This window comes from Mus caroli, unplaced genomic scaffold (assembly GCF_978045245.1).
Source record: "Mus caroli unplaced genomic scaffold, Mus_caroli_1 scaffold_20, whole genome shotgun sequence".
Classification (NCBI taxonomy): Eukaryota; Metazoa; Chordata; class Mammalia; order Rodentia; family Muridae; genus Mus; species Mus caroli.
Window position 1 is genome coordinate 49000320 of NW_028227275.1, and position 24063 is coordinate 49024382.

The 24063-nt window shown below is 37.3% G+C and overlaps 1 protein-coding gene and 1 pseudogene across 1 annotated transcript; one reads left to right on the top strand and one right to left on the bottom strand.

The window, feature by feature from the left end:
- Positions 1-417: 417 nt before the first annotated feature.
- Positions 418-1388, bottom strand: LOC110285852 (olfactory receptor 5AN6). The gene has a single exon (XM_021152307.1). The coding sequence runs from the start codon at positions 1386-1388 to the stop codon at positions 441-443; it is 948 nt and encodes a 315-aa protein (XP_021007966.1). The 3' UTR covers positions 418-440.
- A 6663-nt stretch (positions 1389-8051) lies between these two features.
- LOC110285994 (olfactory receptor 5AN1-like) overlaps positions 8052-24063 on the top strand; it is a 35857-nt pseudogene continuing 19845 nt past the window's right edge.

The window sequence follows — 24063 nt, forward strand, 5'->3', positions numbered from 1 at the left end:
TTGATCACTCTAGCTTATGTCAAGATGATTTTTAAAAAAATCAAGCAGGACAGATCTCAAGAGTCTGGTCTCAGACCATTAACATCGTCATTATACTGCCTGAGATATGGTGACTGAGGAGCAGCACTGGCCTTGTGTTTGGTACTATTTTCTTTGCCTTAAGTATTTGAAGTTATGAAAAGAAAGAATAAGGGTTGAGAACTTAAGAACAAAAGATTGCTACTCCAAAGAAATTAGAAACTGCTCTGTGGTGCCACATTGGTATAGGAGAGGAACCAATTTCAAGACTAAAAGAAGACAGGACACAGGATTCACATACCATAAGCCAGCCCTGGAATTTGATGGAGTAGCCTGCTTGCAACTCCACCACAGCATCAGAGTGTTTGAATCATATTAAATGCCCTGCAGAATACAGAAACTTCCAATCAACAGACCTTTAACTAACAGTGGCACCAAGAAAAGCACTTATTTTTACATCTCTGAAGAGCATCTTTGATTTCCTTGTTCCTGAGACTATAAATCAGAGGATTCAACATGGGAATCACCACTGTATAGAACACTGAAGCCATCTTGTCATAACCCTGGGAACTGTTGGAGCTGGGGCGCATATAGACAAAGAGTCCTGATCCATAAAAGAGGGTGACTGCTGTCAGGTGAGAGGCACAGGTATTGAATGCCTTGGACCTACCTTCTACTGAGCTGATATTCAGGATTGTGCCAATGATATAACCATAGGATATCAGGATAACAATGACAGATGCCACCCCAAAAATCACTGCTATTACAAATTTCAAGACTTGCAGGGGAAAGGTTTCAGAGCAGGAAAGGACTAATAGCTGAGGCAGGTCACAAAAGAAATGGTTTATAATATTTGGCCCACAGAAATGGAGCTGAAGTATAGCACACAGTTGAATCAATGAACCCAAGAGACCAGTACTATAGGCTCCAACAACCATGTGCACACAGAGCGATGGGGACATGATGGCTGTGTAGAGAAGAGGATTACAAATGGCAGCATACCGGTCATAAGCCATGGCTGCCAGAAGGCAGCATTCGGACAGACCCAGGCTTGAGAAGATGAAGTACTGCATGGTGCACCCAACAAAGGAGATAGATTTAGACTTCTGGAAGAATCCCGAGAGCATTTTAGGGGTTGTAGATGAAATGTAACAGAAATCTAAAAATGACAAATTGCTGAGGAAGAAGTACATAGGCGTGTGTAGGAAAGGGTCAATCCTAATCAAGATGATGAGGCCCAAGTTCCACACCACTGTGGAAAGATAACTTCCCAGGAAGACAACAAAGAGAACCAGCTTGAGCTTTGGAAAATCTGAGAATCCCACAAGGATGAACTTGGTGATGACTGTGCTATTCCTGCCTCCTGGCATCGTCTCGGAGCACTTTGAACCTGCAGATAGATGCTCAGATTAAAAATGACTATGTTAACATTATGGACCTTCCTTGTTTTGCCTACAGTACAGGATGAAAAGTTATCCACAATCAAGCTAACTTTAACAAAATCAAGATATAAATATTATTCTGAATATTTCTAGAAAATCCTCTTCCTACCACTTCACAGTTTGAGTTACAGTCCTGCAGTTCTTCCCACACATACAAACAGATGTTGCCAAATTCTTGTCTAAATGTTGATACTGATTTGCACTGGTATAAATATTTCATGACAGTGTTTCATGTTATTTTATCATCACTATTGCATATGCTTATTTAAAGTCAACCTTTGACAATCTTATAGGTTAAATTTATTTTATTGTTTTAAATTTGTATCTATTGATTGCCATCCGTTCCCAACTAAGTTTGTATATGAGACTTTCCATCAAATAAATAGTCTTAATTCACTCTTCCCTAAACTTGGCAATTATTTTCCAAGTTTATTATTCATTGTCAATATTAAGTGTGATCACAGTTTTAATATACCCATCATTTTATTTCTATCAGTTCAACTCTACTTGATAATGATGGTCCTACCTTTGTGCTACACTGAAAAAAATTATTTACACAATTCAATAAGACTCTTCTCTACATTTCACTTAGTTTGAAATTTTTATATTTGCATTAATTTTTGGAAAAAATTTAGCACATTATAACACTATAAATCTGATGTTATTTGGGATTTTTAATTGATTGACACTCATCTACTACAATAAATTAAATTATTTGCCAAGCAATTAAAATGACCTTTATAATAAGATCAATTACAAAATCCCCATTTTACTCAATTTTTAATCTTAGTTCATGTGCCATCTGTTCAGTCCTAGGACATTTTATAACTATTTATGATAATATTTTATAGGTAAGCCATAGAGCATTGTAATGACTGGCAAATATCCCTTCATTTTTCAGAGATTACTTTGATGGTTCCCATGTCCATGTCTTCAGAAGATGTGTATAATGAGTGCATCAAAGGAAATAAAATTAGTATTCACCCTGCATTTCATTTTTCATTAGTCTAGGAGAAATGACACATAAAAATTCTTTTATCTAAGTTGATAACTAACGGCACAAAAGAAGTAACACTAACCCTTATTAAATATTCATTACTGCTATACTTGATGAGAAGACCTGAGTTTAGTGACACCTGCTCTGGGTTCCAAGGTCTGTCTCTGCATCACTTTGATACCTCTGGGGCTTTGGTTTCTCCATTTTCAAAATGAAATCACTCCAGCTGTTCTCTATACATCAAAGGGATGTTTCAAGTATGAAAACAATAATTGTGGTGGGAAATTATACAGAAGGAGCTGTGGTCTGGTTCTCTAGAGCAATAGTAATGCGATTTTGGCAACCAAAGAAGAGGAATAATTAGCAACCTGCAAAAAGGAAATTATACTCATCCATGCCATTCATCTGTGTACATAATAAGGACACACCAAAGTCTAAGCTATATTCCTGCTGTAAAATTGACTTATGGGATGCCTATGTTTAAAACATCTTCAGTAAAAACAGAAATGGTTCAAGAGAATTATTAAAGAATTTTTCTTCAAGAAATTAGGTAAGTGACTTATTGGAAATATTAATTACTTTGGAATTTCTGTGGTATGTTTTCCCAACTCTATTCTCAGGACATTTAAGTCCTGGAAACCCTGAAAATTGAATATTATTTTTAAATTACTAAGAAATGCATTCAGTGAAGATTTTTCTATCTTCCATATGTTTAAGTGAATAGAATTTTTAAATGAACACATAAACACAATTTTAATCTCTCAAATGAACGTTATATCTCTTCTAGTTCACTGATGAGGAAAAGAAAATGAAATAAAAATATTTAGATGGCAACGCTGCTGGTAATACTGCTTTAGTAATAAGCAAGACTCCTTAATTAGAAAAAAAACCCAATAATTCATGCAGTACTTTTACTTGATTTCCTGTTGTCCCTTCATGATGAAATCTACATTCTGGAATGCCACAATAAATGTATTTCCTTCACTCTACTGCAGGTCAATGGGATGGATCAAATGGCCCAGTTGCAAGATAGCAATTTAATCATATGCAGTGTAAAAGGAATGACATCAGGAAATATAAACAGAGCACACTGAGGTCAGATATAGGGAACTGGAGATGGCTCAGCAGCTAGGAAGGCTTGATGCTCTTCTGGAGGATCCAACTTTGGTTCCTAACCCACATCAGGTAGCTCCCAACGGCCAGTAATTCCAGCTCCAGGAGATAGGACATCCTCTTCTGTCCTCTGTGCATACCTGCATGGACATGCACATAAACTCACAGACACACACATAAAAAATAACGATATAAAATTTTCTTTTAAAATGATCTTTTCTTTTTAAAATGATCTTAAATGATTTAACATTCTAAGTTTTCTTTTACTGTCGAAATTCATTGCAGACAAGATGTTTTCAGAGTCAATAAAATAAAATATTATGTACAGTAATTTTTAGTAGTTTGAAAACTGGTATACAGCCAGTAACTTAATAGATAAATATCATTCATATATTTCTGAAGATGTAATAAGCAACAGTAATAAATTATTCATAGGATTACAGCCCAAGGGATCAGTCCAAGGGACTAAGGGACCTCGTAGTGAAGGGACAAAGAGCCAGTCCCTTATTGTTTTTGTTTGCAATCTTTCTCTCTTAATATAATAAAATTTCATAATCTTCTGAATAAAATTTTGTATCTTATGAATTAGTTTATTTTGTTTCTTTACTATTAAAACCCAAATTAAATTTTTTAAATTTTATTTTATTAGATATTTTCTTTATTTACATTTCAAATGCCATCCCAAAAGTTCCCTATACCCTCCCCCGGCCTTGCTACCCTACCCACCCACTCCCACTTCTTGGCCCTGGCGTTCCCCTGTAAATCTTGATGTGGGTATCACAAAAAATGTTTTCCTGTTGTGCATATAATATAATGTTCATTGAAATCTAACATCTGCAAAGCACCTAATCAGACTACCATTTAGTAAACAGCAGAGGAAGATTAAATAAGCTCTTCAAATGGTTCCAGGAACAATCCATTATTACTTTTTAATATGTTTTGAGGAAGGAAGGTGAAGGAAATAGATAATTTAATATGAAAAAGGACAGGCCCAATGTATGAACTAAAACTTATTATTTTTTTTTTTTTTTTACTTTGGAAGTCTTTTTTTTTTTTTTTTTTTTTACTATGAATTTAGAGTTCTTTCTAAATTCATTGCACATGGGTCATTTTCTAATGCACTGAAAATCTCACAACTTGTACTTAAATTTTATGAGCTCTTTTATTAGACATTAGGTTATTGGTGTAATTTCAGGTAAGAAAATTAAAAAAAAAAAGACATTTCAAGCATGGTGGTGGTACACACCTTTAATTCCAGCACTTTGGGGGCAGAGGCAGGTGAGTCATCTCAAGGCCACCCTGGTCTTCAGAGTGAGTTACAGGACAACCAGTACAATACAGAGAAACTCTGTCTTGAAAAACAAAACCAAAAAAATAAAATCCCATCAACTAATATAACAAATATTATATCTGTTCTATACTGCTATGTTTAAACAATGACTCAAATATATTTGCTTAAAATACCAATGAGAGATTGGTGAGCTGGCTCAGGCAATAAAAGAACCTGCTGCCAAGCCTCAGGACCTGAATTTGATCCCCAGAACCCATATTGTGGGAAGAGAGAACTGATTCCTGAAATTTGTCCTCTTAACTTCACACATGCCCTGCGGCACATTTCATGCATTATGTATGCACACACAATAAATAAGTGAGTTTTCGCTTCTCACGGGCCTCCTGGATGGCTGGATCGCTCACAAGCTGGCTGCATTCACATCTTTTCATGGCCATAGTCTACTGAGATGACTATATAGTCTGTCAGATGAAACTGGGTGCACTTGACAGAATATCACTCACATGTTTTGGAACTCACACTGCTCTGACTGGGATAGCTAAGATTTCCCTCCACATAGCCTTTCTGTCTAGATTCTTCTAGGCATAAGCTAAGACTCCAAAAAGCAAGACTCAATATCATTTGCTCATGAAACTATTGACTTTGCAATACTTTCTGATTGGCAAAATTGATTCGAATGAGTGATGAAAGAATCAGCAAGGAAGGGGAATCCTTCAAAGACATGCCAGGGAATGTGATTCCCTGATGTCCACTAATGCATTTCTGTAGCACATGCAGGTATAGCCTCAACTAAGTGAGTGCTGAGCCAACTTGAGACACTCAAAAAAAAAAAATCAACATGGACAGTCCCCAAAGAATGATAGCCAAAGTTATCCTGTGGCCTTCACAGCCAGGTACATCTGCATACACATGTAGACACACACACACACACACACACACACACACACACACACACACACACACAGAGTTTTAAAATACTTAATGTGAAACTGTTTAGCAAAACACTCAAGAAAAATAGTCTATTTGGGAAGAAAGAAATCAGGTAAATTATAAATGTGGTACCTAATTTGGACCGATTTTAATTGCCAGATCATTCCAGGTTTTTAATTTAGGATTTATAATGCATTTTGAAGAGTCATGATAAATGTTATAATGCATTTATTTGTGCACATGCACGTCTATGCCATTGTGCAATGCTGAGCTATGATAATGTTTTATAATGGTTGTGAGCACTATAGTGTATTTACACAGACTCCAATGGCATGGATGATTACTCTATTCTCTGTGGGGCCATGTGACTAAAACAACACAAGATTAAGTCAAGTCCTAAAGAAGACAATGCAATGTTGGTAAATTCAAGATGTATGAAGCTGCTACCTGGGTGGCACATACTGTTCATTGTAAACTGCTCTACATAAGAAGAGTAAATGCTAAAACAAAAAGACCCAGCATAGCACATAGCACACAGCACAGCACAATACATAAACCAGCAGTATAGCTATTCATTATTATGTAGCTGATACTCCACATCAACATCGACTACATTGCTGGGCCAGTAGGATGTTTACTACAGCATCACCACAGACATGGGTAATATAATATGTCTAATTACAACGTTCCAATGACTCATGGCCTTCAGCCATAGGAATCTTAAATTTCATTATAATATTCCTTCAGTTAGTTGTTTGCTGGCCATACTTTTATGTGATGGTTAATTTTATGTTCCTCTAAATGTATGTATGTGTTCCATTTAAAGTATGTCTGTTTCTTGATTTTTTTTTTCTTTTTACAATTTATATACGAAAGGTTTCTCAGTTCAACATTTTGCCTTAAAGTGGAGATAAATGTCATCAAAGTGCAATCCCTCTCATCAATTCTTCTTCCCATTTTAGAGTTAGAAATTGGGGATGATGGAGAGGATTGCCTGGAACAAAGGAGAACAAGCATCCGGCATCAGTGGCTGCCCACAAGTGTTAGGTTTTCTAAGAATGATAATCACTTACAGAGTAGTGGTCAGAAACCAATTAAGGCTTAAAGGGAGATCTACACCCGACAAGAATAAAAGATACCAGACTCTGAAGATGTAAGAACTAAGAGAATGCAGGAGACTAGGAGAGGAGGAGAGAACAGGATCTCACTGTGTAGCTCTGGTTGGCTTTGAACTCACAGAGATCTCCCTTCCTCAGATTCCACCAAGCTTGATATGGAATACATCTTAAGTCACCTGTTTCTTCTCACAGCTGGCACACTCTGGGCTCTATGATGTTGGAAGCATACAGAACTGTAGTCCTGGTGGTGAACAATAAGGAATGATCTTATATAGGAAAAAATAACATAGGTAACTAAAATGTCAAACTTTCTCTTATTTTTTCAGTACTTGCACATGCTAGGCAAATGCTTAACAGTGAAAATCATGTCTAGAATTTTTGTTTTTACTTTTTATATTCACAGAGGATCTCACTAACTTGACCAGACTGGCCTTCAACTTGAGAGCCTCCTTTTTCAGCTTCCTGAGTATCTGAGGTTCTAGGTTTATGTCAGTAGGATTAAATCAAAACCCTTTTTTGAGGTAGAATTTATCTTTTACTCATTTAGCAAGCCACTATCTATTGGGTCCTTATTTTGTGATGGGTGTAATGCCCAAAAATTTGCATATAAGATCTGAGCTGATTTTACACAGTTCTATGAACACCATTTACTGTAAGTTGTAGATGAGGAAGCTGAGACATTGGGTATCTAAGTTATTACATATATTCTCATAGCTGTTAAACAACAGTGGTTAGATCCAAAAAACTCCAATATTCTTTCTGTTAACAGTAGACTTAGCAAATAAAAATTCCAAAATGGTACACTGATTGCATTAAATTAATTAATTTTTAATCAGTGACGCTCTTAATTAACACAGCTTTTTAAAATAATACTGAACAGAGGGGAGAGGGTGATATTAAAAGACATAAAAGACATTATACCAATATGTGCAAAATAATTCCAAAATAATTCTAAATTCCACGTTTACTTAACTAACTACACATTTTGCGTCTCTAGTGAAGGGATAGATCATTCCCAGTAGAAAACATACAATCTCTGAGCATATCTCAGTTGGGGGAGCAGGGGGGCAGTTTAGAAATAAGTAGCTACTGGCAGGCATAGAGTTTATGAAAAATTGATGATCCTAAAACCGGGTTAAGTCATGAGCACTAATATCACCGGGCTGCCCAGGCTGACCTGTGCAGTCCTTACTCCTGTTGACTACAGGGCTCACTCAGATGTTTCTGAGGAAGGTGAGCTGTTAGTGGCTACTTGCTCTACAGTGTGGAAAACATCACAGCATGCACGTCTCACCTCCTGATCTGGACGCTGCTCTAGATCCTGTGGAAGGTTACACCTTCTTCCCTTCTCTGAAGGGGCATTCCTACAGGAGGCTGTCTACTCCAAATTCTGCTCTGTCCAGCATGTTTCTGGCCATCCATCCGTGATAAGAGAATTGCTTCCATTTGAGGTTCACTTAAATACCTCCTTAGACCCAGTGTGTAAAAACTATCACTAATTAACAGTCTAGGTAATTGTTCTCCAGTGTAATGGTAATGGAGAAAGTGAGTTTTCCCCTAGTAATTTTACTTCTACATGTGGATTCTTAATTCAGAAAAATGTTTTTTGAACAAGAGGTCACTAGAATAAAGATGTACCTCATAGATCTTCTCCAAACTCTTATAGAGTGACTTTGACCTTTCCTAATGCCTATGTGATGATGCGCTATGTTTATTTCATTCAGAATGTTATTAGGCTTACTTAAATCATTCACATGTATCATTATAAATATTAGTGTCCATGACTTAAAATGTTCTACTCTCAATTCACTTCAGTTAGATTTTTTTTTTCTACTGGACTAAACTAATCCTGGACTGAATGTGCAAATATTTCAACAAACAAATAATTGAGCCATTATTCCAAATCTAAGTCTCTACACTTTTATTTCTGCTCAACTTTAAAGTTTCAAAATACTAAGAAGTTTTTATTTTATTACTTTAATTCTTTCATTCGCTTTAAGCATGATTCTTCACTGTTTAACAGGTCAGACAATTACTTATCTATTTTTCTTGACTTGCCAGTTTTTGTTTTTGTTTTTGATAACTGCATGAGCAAGAAAATATACTTATACTTGTTTATATTTTTTATTAGATATTTTCTTTATTTAAATTTCAAATGCTATTCCCAAAGCCCTCTATACCCTCCTCCCGCCCTGCTCCCCAAGCCACCCACTCCTGCTTCCTGGCCCTGGCATTCCCCTGTACTGGGATATATGATCTACACAAAACCAAGGGTCTCTCCTCCCATTGATGGCCGACTAGGCCATCTTCTGCTACATATGCAACTAGAGACACAGCTCTCGGAGGGGGGGGGGGGGTACTGGTTAGTTCATATCGTTGTTACTCCTTTAGGGTTGCAGACCCCTGTAGCTCCTTGGATACTTTCTCTAGCTCCTTCATTAGGGGTCCTGTATTCCATTCAATAGATGACTGTGAGCATCCACTTCTGTATTTGCCAGGCATTGGCATAGGCTGACAAGAGAGAACTATGTCATGGTGCTGTCAGCAAAATCTTTCTGGCATATGCAATAGTGCCTGGGTTTGGTGGTTGACTTGCCAGTTTTAATTACTCAACCTATACTTTACTTTAACTTATGGTATAAAGAGATTATTTTTCTTATATACTTTGTTATTTATTCTAAAGCACAATGCTGTTTTTAATTTTCCCCAGTTCTATGAACACTATTTCCTGTAATCTGTAGATGAGGAAGCTGAGACATTGGGTATCTAAGTTATTACTTACATTCTCATAGCTGTTAAACAATAGTGAATAGATCCAGAAAACTCCAATATACTTTCTGTTAACACTAGACTTAGCAAATAAAATTTCCAAAATAGTACACTGATTGCATTAAATTAATTCTTAATCAGTGAAGCTCTTGATTAACATAGCTGTTTTGTAACTGTAAATTGTAGCTTTGTAATTTGTAACTACTTTCTTATATATTATATATGAAGATCACCAGTCAATTTGGATTTAATGTAGTCTGTTTCTACTTTTCATGTGATAGTCAGGATTCAAGAATGTTGTATAGTTTGCATATATTTTAATTTTTACCTTTATTCATATTGTACTAAAATTACTTCTCTCTACATTATGTCTCTACTAAACTACCAGGTTCCTATGAAGGGTAACTATATAGTTAATATCTATCTATCTATCTATCTATCTATCTATCTATCTATCTATCTATCTATCTATCTATCTATCATCTATCTGTGATGGTTTGTATATGCTCAGCCCAGGGAGTGGCACTATTAGAAAGTGTGGCCTTGTTGGAGTAGGTGTGGCCCTGTGGGTATTGGCTTTAAGACCCTATCCTAGCTGTCTGGAAGTCAGTATTCTGCTAGCAGCCTTCAGATGAAGATGTAGAACTCTCAGCTCCTCCTGCACCATGCCTGCCTGGATGTTCCCATGTGCACACTTTGGTGATAATGGACTGAATCTCTGAACATGTAAGCCAACCCCTATTAAATGATGTCCTTTTAACAATTGCCTTTTTCATGGTATCTGTTCATAGCAGTAGAACTCTAACTAGGGCATTATCTCTGGGCCCATTAAAAAGTGCCTACTAAATAGTACTTACATCTTAAGACAGATTCTCAAATGTAGCCCAAGCTGGCCCAGTCTTGATGTGTAGCTGAAGACGAACTTCGACTTCCAATCTTCCTTCCTCAATATCCCAAGTGCTGAGATTACAAACAGGTTTACTTTATGTGATGTTGGGAATTGAACCCAGGACTTTGTGCATGGTAAGCAATCACTCTATTAGATGAGTCATATCTGCAGCCCTGGATGTTGTAGACTTCTAGTCCTTGGTTGAAGATATAGTCTATCATTGCTTTATTAATCCTCTGTCACAGAGGTTACTGAAGTGTCTAAATGGATCAATCAAGGTACAAATTCCTGGGATGTTGAAAATTTCTAGATACTTTGTTTAACTCTTTTGATAGCTGTGTGGAGAAGAGAATCATTAGAACATACTCTGTGGCTGTAGCATCTGCACTTGTAGCTGCAGCAGCAATGAAACCGGCCCCTAGACTGGCATCAGTCTTAGGATACTGGTGCAGAATACTTTCACTAAAATGTTGTCCCATATGAATTGAGATCATTCTTTATTCTCAACATGTCAAGATGTTAGGTGTGTAAAGCTCTCTCTTCACTGAACAAGTGTCTCCCTTTATTGCCCTTTGCATCTTCTCTTCTTGTCTTCCTTCTGTGTGGTGGCTACTCCAAGTTCAGCCAATGATTCCAAGCAGTTCAAGCCAGACAGTTCACAATCCTAGAAAGAATGTCCATTCTTATTTCCATTTCATCTGTTTTAATCACAGTCTGTGGATATGCTGGAAACTTAGAATTTAATGTTGTATGAATCAGTCATCGGGTTGTGGCTCATTCTTGGCAAGTTGAGGCAATATAAGACACTTTTAAGATCACATACAGAAGAGTGAAAAATGCATCTCATTTACTTATGTTTTGAATCTTCATTCCATCTCATGGTAGAAACTTTATATGGTCATATTACTTGTTAAGATCTAAAGGTAAAGTCATTAACCCAAGATTTTAGTTCTCCCTAGTCTTGGATATCTAACTTCATGAGGATGTTTTGTTTGAAGCTTTGGTTTTCAGGGTTCATTATGCATCCCAGGATTGCTCTGAAACATCCTATAGTAGTAGCCCAGACTAGTTTCACATTCATGCAAATCCTGACTCAGTATCACAAATTCTGGGATTCCAGCTGTGCACTACCACTCTGGCAGGACTTCCTCTGTCATTTACTTCTGTGCAGTATATTTAAGCTATGGGGTCTGTGGAGTTCTGAAATGGTATTGGGGTGAGCCCCATCATTTAACTCTGTATTGTACAATCCTTTTCAAGACACACAGATTTTTTTTTCCACATAGCTCTTGGGTCAGTCAGTATCTTTTCCTTGACTTCTAACCTCAGTCCTTGGGCACCTGCTGAGTCCTTGGTTCTGACCAACTTATCAGCTCTGATTCAGAACCCTCTTTCTGAGAAGTGGTCCTTTAATCTGCTCTCTCTCCCTTCTTGGCTGGTGAACTCTGATACTCTCCATGCCACAGAAGACTCGGTGAATTTCCTAGGGTCTTTATCACATACTGATTTTCCTTGTTGTTGTGTGTGCCCTACTGCTGTCCTATTCATATATTCGGGGTAAAAGGAGGATACTAACAGCTGCATGACATGCTCACACCCGATCAATCAATGAGCCAAATGAGTTCCTGCTGATTTGTACTTTCTCAACAGCTTTTGCATCTTCCTCCAAATTATCCATGAATGACAGAAAGACTCATAAACTAACATACTGACTTTACCGATTCACACCAGCTTGAGGCATTATCTGTTCTATGGTGGTGAGGATCTCTATTTCAGTTTATTCAGTTTGACACATGTTGAGTCCCTTTTGTCTCACAATTGAGCCAAAGAATTTGAACAACAATAACTGAAAGATGTTTCTCTTATTTTCTAGCTCTGCTGTAGTGACTTTTCCCATAGTGTGAGAGACATTGGTTTCTGAGGTTCAAGATTTAAAAAAAATTTTTTTTCATGTTTAAGCAAAGAAGCCCACTGAATTAAAGAGATTATAAAACACATTCATTGTGGCCATGGAGCACCTGAAGGAGCCATCTTGGGTCCTGGATCCCTCAGTGACTAGTCTGCACAGGTGAGTGTGTGTGGACTACAGAAGTGACACAGCTTCTGGCACAGACCCATTTTGGGCTCCAGACATCCAGGCATCTTCCCCACCAGAGGAGAGGTGTCTGCCCCGCCCAGGAGGGCTCTGCTGTGGAGCATCTGGGGGAGCCATCTTGGGTCCTGGATCCCTCAGAGACTAGTCTGCACAGGTGAGTGTGCGGACTAGAGAAGCCACACAGCTTTTGGGACAGGCAGAAGTGACACAGCTTCTAAGACAGGCCCTGTTTGGGGCCTTCATCTTCAGTCAGTAGGCAGGTCTGAATGCTAGATATCCGTGCACCTTACCTGCAAGAGGAGAGATTGCCTGCAGAGAGTAATCTGATCACTGAAACTCAGGAGAGAACTACACTCCCAGGTCTGTTGATGGAGGCTAACAGAATCACAGAGGAACAAGCTCCAACCAGAGACAACTATAACAACGAACTCCAGAGATTACCAGATGGTGAAAGGCAAACGTAAGAATCTTACTGACAGAAACTAAGACCACTCACCATCATCAGAACCCAGCACCCCCACCTCAGCCAGTCCTGGAAACCCCAACACACCCAAAATGCAAGACTCGGATTTAAAATCATATCTCTTGATGCTGGTAGATGACATCAAGAAAGACTTTAATAACTCACTTAAAGAAATACAGGAGAACAGTACTAAAGAGGTAGAAGTCCTTAAAGAAAAACAGGAAAACACAACCAAACAGGTGATGGAATTGAACAAAACCATACAAGACCTAAAAAGGGAAGTAGACACAATAAAGAAAACCCAAAGTGAGGCAACGCTGGAGATAGAAACCCTAGGAAAGAAATCTGGAACCATAGATGGTTCAGCAACAGAATGCAAGAGATGGAAGAGAGAATCTCAGGTGAAGAAGATTCCATAGAGCACATCAGCACAACAATCAAAGAAAATGCAAAATGCAAAAAGATCCTAACTCAAAACATCCAGGAAATGCAGAACACAATGAGAAGACCAAACCTACGGATAATAGAAGTAGATGAGAATGAAGATTTTCAGCTTAAAGGGCCAGCAAATATCTTCAACAAAACTATACAAGAAAACTTCCCAAACCTAAAGAAAGAGATGTCCATGAACATACAAGAAGCCTACAGAACTCCAAATAGACTGGACCAGAAAAGAAATCCTTCCCGACACATAATAATCAGAACAACAAATGCACTAAATAAAGATAGAATATTAAAAGCAGTAAGGGAAAAAGGTCAAGTAACATATAAAGACAGGCCTATTAGAATTACACCAGACTTCTCACCAGAGACTATGAAAGCAAGAAGAGCCTGGACAGATGTTATGCAGACCCTAAGAGAACACAAATGCCAGCCCAGGCTACTATACCCAGCAAAACTCTCAATTACCATAGATGAAGAAACCAAAGTATTCCATGATAAAACCAAATTCACACAATATCTTTCGATGGATCCAGCCCTTCAAAGGATAATAAAGGGAAAACACCAACACAAGGATGGAGACTACGTCCTAGAAAAAGCAAGAAAGTAATGCTTCAACAAACTTCAAAGAAGAGAGCTGCAAGAACAGAATCGCAACTTTAACAACAAAAATAAGAGGAAGCAACAATTACTTTTCTTTAATTTCTCTTAATATCAATGGACTCAATTCCCCAATAAAAAGACATAGACTAATAGACTACCTACACAAACAGGACCCAACATTTTGTTGTTTACAAGAAACCCACCTCAGGGAAAAGGACAGACACTACCTCAGAGTGAAAGGCTGGAAAACAATTTTCCAAGCAATTGGTCCAAAGAAACAAGCTGGAGTAGCCATTCTAATATCGAATAAAATCAACTTCCAACCCAAAGTTATCAAAAAAGGCAAGGAGGGGCACTTCATACTCATCAAAGGTAAAATCCTTCAAGAGGAACTCTCAATTCTGAATAACTATGCTCCAAATACAAGGGCAGCCACATTTATTAAAGAAACTTTAGTAAAGCTCAAAGCACACATTGTACCTCACACACTAATAGTGGGAGACTCCAACACCGCATTCTCACCAATGAACAGATCCTGGAAACAGAAACTGAACAGAGACACATGTACACTAACAGAAGTTATGAAACAAATGGATTTAATTGATATCTACAGAACATTTTATCCTAAAACAAAAGGATATACCTTCTTCTCAGCTCCACATGGTACCTTCTCCAAAATCGACCAAATAATTGGTCACAAACAGGACTCAACAGATACAAAATTATTGAAATTATCCCATGCATCATATCTGATCACCACGGACTAAGGCTGATCTTCAATAACAACATAAATAATAGAGAGCCAACATTCATGTGGAAACTGAACAACACTCTACTCAATGATTCCTTGGTCAAGGATGAAATAAAAAACTTAAAGACTTTTTTTAGAGTTTAATGAAAATGAAGCCACTACATACCCAAACTTATGGGACACAATGAAGGTAGTCCTAAGAGGAAAACCCATTGCCCTGAATGTCTCTAAAAAGAAACTAGAGAGAGCATACACTAGCAGTCTGACAGCACACCTAGAAGCTCTAGAACTAAAGGAAGCACATTCACCCAAGAGGAGTAGATGGCAGGAAATAATCAAAGTCAGGGCTGAAATCAACCAAGTGGAAACAAAAAGAACTATTCAAAGAATCAACCAAACCAGGAGCTGGTTCTTTGAGAAAATCAACAAGATAGACAAAACCTTAGCCAGACTCACTAGAGGGCACAGGGACAGTATCCTAATTAACAAAATCAAAAATGGAAAAGGAGACATAACAACAGAACCTGAGGAAATTCAAAACATCATCAGATCCTACTATAAAAGGCTATACTCAACAAAACTAGAAAACCTGGATTAAATGGAAAACTTCCTAGACAGATACCAGGTACCAAAGTTAAATCAGGATCAGATTAATGATCTAAACAGTCCCATTTCCCCTAAAGAAATAGAAGCAGTCATTAATAGTCTCCCAACCAAAAAAGCCCAGGACCAGATGGGTTCAGTGCAGAGTTCTATCAGACCTTCAAAGAAGACCTAATTCCAACTCTTCTCAAAGTATTCCACAAAATAGAAACAGAAGGTATCCTACCCATGCATTCTATGAAGCCAAAATTACTCTGATACCTAAACCACACAAAGATCCAACAAAGAAAGAGAACTTCAGACCAATTTCCCTTATGAATATCGATGCAAAAATGCTCAATAAAATTCTCACAAACAGAATCCAAGAACACACCAAAACTGTCATACATCATGACCAAGTAGGCTTCATCCCAGGGATGCAGGGATGGTTTAATATACGGAAATCCATTAATATAATCCACTATATAAACAAACTCAAAGACAAAAACCACATGATCATCTCAGTAGATGCTGAGAAAGCATTTGACAAAATCAGACACCCCTTCATGATAAAAGTTTTGGAAAAATCAGGAATTCAAGGCCCATACCTAAACATAATAAAAGCAATCTACAGCAAACCAGTAGCCAACATCAAACTAAAAGAGAGAAACTCGAAGCAATCCCACTAAAATCAGTGACTAGATACGGATTCCCACTTTCTCCCTACCTATTCAATATAGTACTTGAAGTTCTAGCCAGAGCAATTCAACAACAAAAGGACATCAAGGGGATACAAATTGGAAAGGAAGAAGTCAAAATATCATTATTTGCAGATGATATGATAGTATATATAAGTGACCCCCAAAATTCCACCAGAGAACTCCTAAAACTGATAAACAGCTTCAGTGCAGTAGCTGGATATAAAATTTACTCAAATAAAACAATGGCCTTTATCTACACAAAGGATAAATGGACTTAGAAAGAAATTAGGGAAACAACGCCCTTCACAATAGTCCCAAATAATATAAAATACCTTGGTGTGACTCTAACTAAGGAAGTGAAAGGTCTGTATGATAAGAACTTCAAGTCTCTGAAGAAAGAAATAGAAGAAGATTTCAGATGATGGAAAAATCTCCCATGCTCATGGATCGGCAGGATTAATATAATAAAAATGGCTATCCTGCCGAAAGCAATCTATAGATTCAATGCAATCCCCATCAAAATTCCAACTCAATTCTTCACTGAGATAGAAAGGGCTATTTGCAAATTCATCTGGAAAAATAAAAAACCTAGGATAGCAAAAACTATACTCAACAATGAAAGAACCTCTGTTGGAATTACCATGCCTGACATTAAGTTGTACTACAGAGCAATTGTGATTAAAAACTGCATGGTACTGGTACAGTGACAGACAGGTAGATCAATGGAATAGAATTGAAGACCCAGAAATGAATCCACACAGCTATGGTCACTTAATCTTTGACAAGGTAGCTAAAACCTTCCAGTGGAAAAATGACAGCATTTTCAACAAATGGTGCTGGCACAACTGGCAGTTATCATGTAGAAGAATGAGAATTGATCCATTCTTATCTGCTTGTACAAAGCTCAAGTCTAAATGAATCAAAGACCTCCACATAAGACTATAGACACTGAAATTAATAGAGGAGAAAGTAGGGAAAAACCTCGAAGATATGGGCACAGGGGAAATTTTCCTAAACAGAACTCAATGGAGCGCTAAGATCAAAACTTGACAAATGGGACCTCATAAAATTGCAAAGCTTCTGTAAGGCAAAAGACACTGTCAATAAGACATATACAAAGAGCTCAAGAAGCTGGACTCCAGAAATTCAAATAACCCCATTAAAAAAATGGGGCACAGAGCTAAACAAAGAATTCTCAACTGAGAAATATGGAAAGGCTGAGAAGCACCTGAAAAAAATGTTCAACATCCTTAATCATCAGGGAAATGCAAATCAAAACTGAGATTCCACCTCACACCAGTCAGAATGGCTAAGATAAAAAAATCAGGTGATAGCAGATGCTGGCAAGGATGTGGATAAAGAGGAACACTCCTCCACTGCTGGTGAGATTGCAAGCTTGTACAACCACTCTGGAAGTCAGTCTGGAGGTTCCTCAGAAAATTGGACAGAATACTACCAGAAGATCCAGCAATACCTCTCCTGGGCATATACCCAGAAGTTCCAACTGATAATAAGAACAGCTGCTCTACTATGTTCATTGCAGCCTTATTTATAATAGCCAGAAGCTGGAAAGAATCCAGATGTCCCTCAACAGAAGAATGGATACTGAAAATGTGGTACATTTACACAATGGAGTACTACTCAGCAATTAAAAACAATGGATTTATGAAATTCTTCGATAAATGGAGGTACCTGAAGGATATCATCCTGAGTGAGGTAACCCAGTCACAAAAGAAATCATTAGATATGCACTCACTGATAAGTGGTTATTAGCCCAGAAACATAGAACACCCAAGATACAATTTGCAAAACACAAGAAAATCAAAAAGAGAGAAGATCAATGGGTGGATACATCAATCCTCCTTAGAATATGGAACAAAATAGCCATGTAAGAAGTTACAGAGACAAAGTTTGGAGCTAAGATGAAAGGATGGACTATCCAGAGACTACCCCACCTGGGGATCCATTCCATAATCAGCCACCAAACCCAGACACTATTGCAGAATGCCAGAAGGATTTTGCTGAAGGGACCCTGCTATATCTGTCTCGTATGAGGCTATGCCAGTGCTTGGCAAATACAGAAGTGGATGCTCACAGTCATCTATAAAATGGAACACAGGGCCCTCAATGGAGAAGCTAGAGAAAGCACCCAAGGAGCTAAAGGGGTTTGCAACCCTATAGGTGGAACAACAATATGAACTAACCAGTACCCCTGGAGCTCGTATCTCTAGCTGCATAGGTAGCAGAAGATGGCCTAGTCGTCCATCACTGAGAAGAGAGGCCCCTTGGTAATGCAAACTTTATATGCCCCAGTACAGGGGAATACCAGGGCCAAGAAGTGGGAGTGGGTGGGTAGGGGAGCAAGGCGGAGAGACGGTATAGGGAACTTTCGGGATAGTATTTGAAATGCATATAAAGAAAATATCTAATAATAAAAAAAACACATTCATTGCTAAGTACTATCCTGTTACCACACAGAAGATGAACATAGAAATCTCATGTGAACAAACTTGGAATGTGCAAGTTTTTGGTAAATAGATGTAAAATGTCCAGGTTGGATCTTTGTCTGTACTAATCATGATTAGAAAACATTGGCATAGTTATCCTTGCCCTTTTACCTCTTATTTTACTGTAAAAATGAGTGCCCAATAATAATGTATGTCTCTGGTGATTGGAGGGACTGAATAAGCACACACAACAGTACCTGGCAGCTCATAAAGGCTCCAGACACATATATTTATTTCCAACAGGCAGATCTGGTATATCATTAGTATTCACTGTCATGGCCATGTGGAGAATGTATACATGTCACTCTTTCTAACAAGTTAATGTATATCTGGTGCCAAACAGTTAGGCAGGTTCTAAGCATCTGTGTAGTGGGAGCTGCCACATTGGCTTGTTGGAAACCAATAGATTTGATTAATAAGAATGCAGTGAACTAAAATGGTCTTGAAGAGATTAGTAGTTCAGTTTCTCAGGTTTCATAAAGCCAATCTGGTGGTGGTCACAGGAGGGTCATATACACACAGTTTGGATCTGTGTCACTGCCTAGGATTGAAGGCCTGGAAGATATGCTTAGATCTGATAGAGTGCTATTGGCAGCCTGCCCATCTTCCCTTCCAGAAAGAGACATTATTATCTCAGAATACTTCTCCATAGTGGGGAAGGAGATATTTCTATTTCTATTTTTCTGGCTTTTCCTGACCTAAAAATTTCTCAAATACTGCACAGTCACTTGGATGTAGAAAAAAAGCCATTATCTGAAAACATTGACCGTGAACTTAGTAAAACTACCTAATCATACATTTCATGTTTTTGACATCAAAAATGAAAAAAGGGTTTTCTGATGTTAAGATTAAAAAATAAGTTTATGTGTCTTTCAGAACAGTTAGACCCTATGCAGTATTTAAACTGCTTTAAGTTATTGTTAACCCTGAAGTTAAAATGTGACAGTTTTACTTCGTGTGACATGAACTTTCTTGATTACTTTGACTTTAGGCCTTTTCATTTTCTCTTTCATATTTTTTTATAGGAATTTTGTAATTATCTGGTTATTTCCTAAGTAAACAGATGGAATTTCCATCAAATGTTAATCTAGAATTGAGAGTATGGCTCATCAGGGGATCATCTGTTTGATATATGCAATATCCTGGTTCAGTTCCCAGCAACACACACACACACACACACACACACACACACACACACACACACACACACACAGAGGCATGCTCACACATGCATGAACACACACAGGCATGCACACATGTACACTCACCAATACATACATATATGTATGTACACTCATGCATGCACACACAGTAACACTTCATTAATGAATTCTTGCATTATTCTCTTCAGACTTCTTTGTCATACAACTTCGTTTAGGTTGTCCACTAAAGATATTTAAAGTCATCACAGTTTCAACTTACTTTCCTTTGTAACTCAATCCACTGATTTTATGATCACTATATTCTTCTTCACTTACAAATCACAATAATTTCTATTTTCTGAGATTTTTTACTATGGTTTCCATCTTTATAGGTTCAAGTGTTTAAACATCCTGTATCTAGATGATAGCGTTCTTTGGGGACATTGTGGAACCTTTGGGTTGGGACCTAGCTAGAGAAAGTTTGTCACTGGAGGGCAAGCTTTGAGGTTTATAGCCTGTCTCTCTTGGGATATGTCTCTCTCTGCCTCTTGGACTGCACTATACCCTTGCTATTCTAACCATGAGCTGTTCCAACTGCCCCATTGCTGTGCCTTTCCCATTGTGATGATTATTTTTCTTAAAATCATGAGCCAAAACTAAAATTTTCCTTTCTTAAGCTATTTCTAAATTTTGTCGCAATGACATGTAAAGTAATACACAAAGTCCGTTTGAAATTTTGATTGGAATTCATTTCAACCAACTGAATAGTTAAAAAGGCGAGTTTTTTGCATTCTTCCTTCAAATCAAGGAATTAACATTTCTGAAAATTCAATATACCATTGCCACCATCTGTTTAGCTATTCTTGACTTTATATTACAACGTGATGGATCTCCATAGCAATTCTTCAAGCCTTTCCATCCATCTCAGTCTCCCAGTTACTGATTTTAAGAATATGTTTTATAAAGGATGAAAATCCACTTTGGTCTCATCTTCAAATCATCTGTAGGATACTGTGTATAGCACACAAGTTTTTGTGTATCAATTTAACAAACTGTGTGATTTTCAAAGAAATAAATGTACTTTATATGCTGCATCAATGGGATTTGCCTGCAGCTGATAGTTCTTTATTTTTAAGATTTATCTTCATTTATGTGTATGTGTTGGGGGGGAGGAGGTATGTACACACACACACACGCAGGTGCCTGTGTGGTCAGAAAAGCAAGGTTGGAATCCTCTGAAGCTGTAGTTACTGGTGGCTGTTGGAGACTGGGAATAAAACTTGGGTCTTCTGCTAGAGCTATCAATACTCTTAACAGATGAGACATCTCTCCACTCCCATAATTCTATCACCCAATGTTTTCTTTGACTCCAGGCTTCTTCCAGTACTTTGTATCTGGCCTAGAAATAGAATGATCCTGAGATTTGAAGTAAACAATCTCACATTATAAGAAGTCACATTTTCTTTGCTGTGTTAAAGAAAGATGGGTTGATGGTTGCTAGAACCCTTCATGGCTGGATTCCAACTCAGTCCAGAATGTTGATTTTTATATTCTAAATTGGTAAAACAGTGTGATATATTCTAATACTCTGTTTTCTGTAAGTACTCTAGTATTTTATTTCCAGCACACTGAGACAGAAAATTAAGGATAAAAAGGGATTTTTTTCAGCTGGTCTCTGAGTGTCTCATAGATTATATAAACTATATATAGATGCCTTCTGGAGATTAGCAGCTGATGAGGAGGGAGATGGGCACCTGGGATTCCAAGAATTTTACAGTAACTGAAGTAGGGACAGAAAATTGTCTGATTTGGAAAACTAAACATCTAATTAAAGTCACTGGGAAAGACTTCGTAAAAATGTGTGTACTCGTGTTCAAATCAGAGAATAAAGTTTCACATAAAATAATCTTTTGGGAAAATGTTAACATGCAAATTTCAACTCAAAGAATAATTCAGCAACATGCAAAGGTATAAATGTTAGAATAAAGTAACAATGAAACAAAAAGTTACTTCAGAAGATTTGGTTCATATAAAAACAACTTAAGTAAAGGAAATTTATTACTATTCTACACATGATTTAGAAAAGGAACAATTTCTGTATCTCTTTCATATAGGTGAAATATTGCTGCCTTGGGGATCAATAGCAGTAAGTAAAATGCTTTTTATCTTCAATGTATAGTAGCAAAATATACAAATAAAATCAGTGGATGAATCTATATTACTTTAGGTGTCATTGTGACAGAATTTAGAAAAAGCTTAAGAAAGGAAAAATTTAGTTTTGGCTCATGATTTTAAGGAAAATGTCATCACAATGGGAAAGGCACAGCAATGGGGCAGTTGGAACAGCTCATGGTTAGAGTAGCAAGAGTAAAATGCAGTCCAAGAGGCAGAGAGAGACATATCCCAAGAGAGACAGGCTATAAACCTCAAAGCTTGCTCTTCAGTGACAAACTTTCTCTTAGCTAGGTCCCAACCCAAAGGTTCGACAATGTCCCCAAAGAACACCATCATCTAGATACTACAAGATGTTTAAACATATGAACCTGTAAAGATGGAAAGCATAGCAAAATCTCAAAATATAGAAATTATTTTGATTTGTAAATGAAGATGAATATAGTAAAACTTAAAATCAGTGGACCTTGACACTAAGTAACAATTAACTTAGATATCTTACAAATCTATTATATGATAACAGTAAGAATATTGATAATCTAATCAGATAAAAGGAATGGTCATACACCCTTATTTCTCTTTCAACTACAGAATAGATGTGAGCTCATATCCTTGATTTCAAGCTGGAGTACAGGGAAGTATAGACACAGGACACCCTCAGACATTAGTGGTAATTAAGAAGGCAAGTGAGATCTGGACTTGCAACTCCAGTTCTAACTAGCCTCAGAAAAATTCTTCCAATAATGTTGTCCACCATTCTCCTCATGAGCTCTCCCTTCCATACCCATGCTGTTGGAAATGGGAGCCCATGCCAGAGGCATGTGAGTGGGAGTAGAACCTGTACAGCTGTCTTGTTGACTTGGAAATGAAGGCATTTCCTCAAGGGAGACTACTTTCTCTGTGATGACTCCAGCTTATGTCAAGTTGACACACAAAATCAGCCAGTATACCATCTCTCCAGCCCCCAAATTAAGACTTTCTTACGTTTCCATAAGTCCAGTTTCTTGTCAGTTTTACCAACAAATTCTTCTTTTTAATTAGTAGCAAACAGCTTCCTAATACAGATTTGCTTTATTAAACAAGCTAAAAATGTAATACACAGGCAAGTAGAAGGTGCCAAAATCAGTATATAATCAGTATATAATCACCTCACCAACAAAGATCCTGAACAGCAGTGTCTGAGAGGAGCTTGGATGGCCTGTTTTCTAGAGAACATGGACACTTCTCTTTTGGCATGTGAAAACAAGATCATGATTAGGACACAATGGCATCAGCTTGTTCCAAATTCCAAATTTACTTTCCTCTAGTTTTTTTTTTGTCACTTTAGATTATAAATGACAATGCTCAAAATCACTCTTAATTATGATGGGACTTGCCTAATGAAAAAAAAAAAAAGCAGCACTGATGCATAGCTTTGTGGGAAGAAACCTTCAGAGATAGGTCACACTTTGGCCTTTGTGCTTTCTTACCTTGCCACTGGCATAGGCAATGTTGTAGACATTTCTCTATCAGTAGAGATATAGGGAATGAATCAAATTGGTTGATCTTGGCTGATCTTGGTGGATTATGGAATAGTAAACAAAAGAAAGTTTTAAGCTCTTGAGTTTTTGGTTGTTTGTTTAGCAGAACAGAACCTCATGCCTTTAACATCTGACTTAGTATGATCAGAAACCCGATACTCAACAACCCCAAAATTTCCACCTCTAGTCATTGACACTATTTCATCCTCTACAAATAACTTTTTGGCCTCTAGCTTTTTTTTTTTTTTTTTTTTTTTTACTATAAACCATACTAAAGTTTACCTTGGGGACTTATAGACAATTAGAATTTTAAGCAACCTCAAATTATTCCATGTCTGAAATGATCAAAGAATGTACAATAAATAGATTCCATACAAATAAAGGGAACTGTACCTCCAATAACACTGATTATCTGGAATATAGCATTGATGTATGATGTATTTTCACTTGAAGCCATCCAGATTCTTAAGTTCAAAAGGTATTTACTTCATAAATTTAATTGCAAAAATATTTATAAAA

Bases quoted from the DNA above. Each gene is read 5' to 3' on its own strand.
- LOC110285852 (XM_021152307.1), bottom strand. From the start codon at position 1,388: ATGCCAGGAGGCAGGAATAGCACAGTCATCACCAAGTTCATCCTTGTG.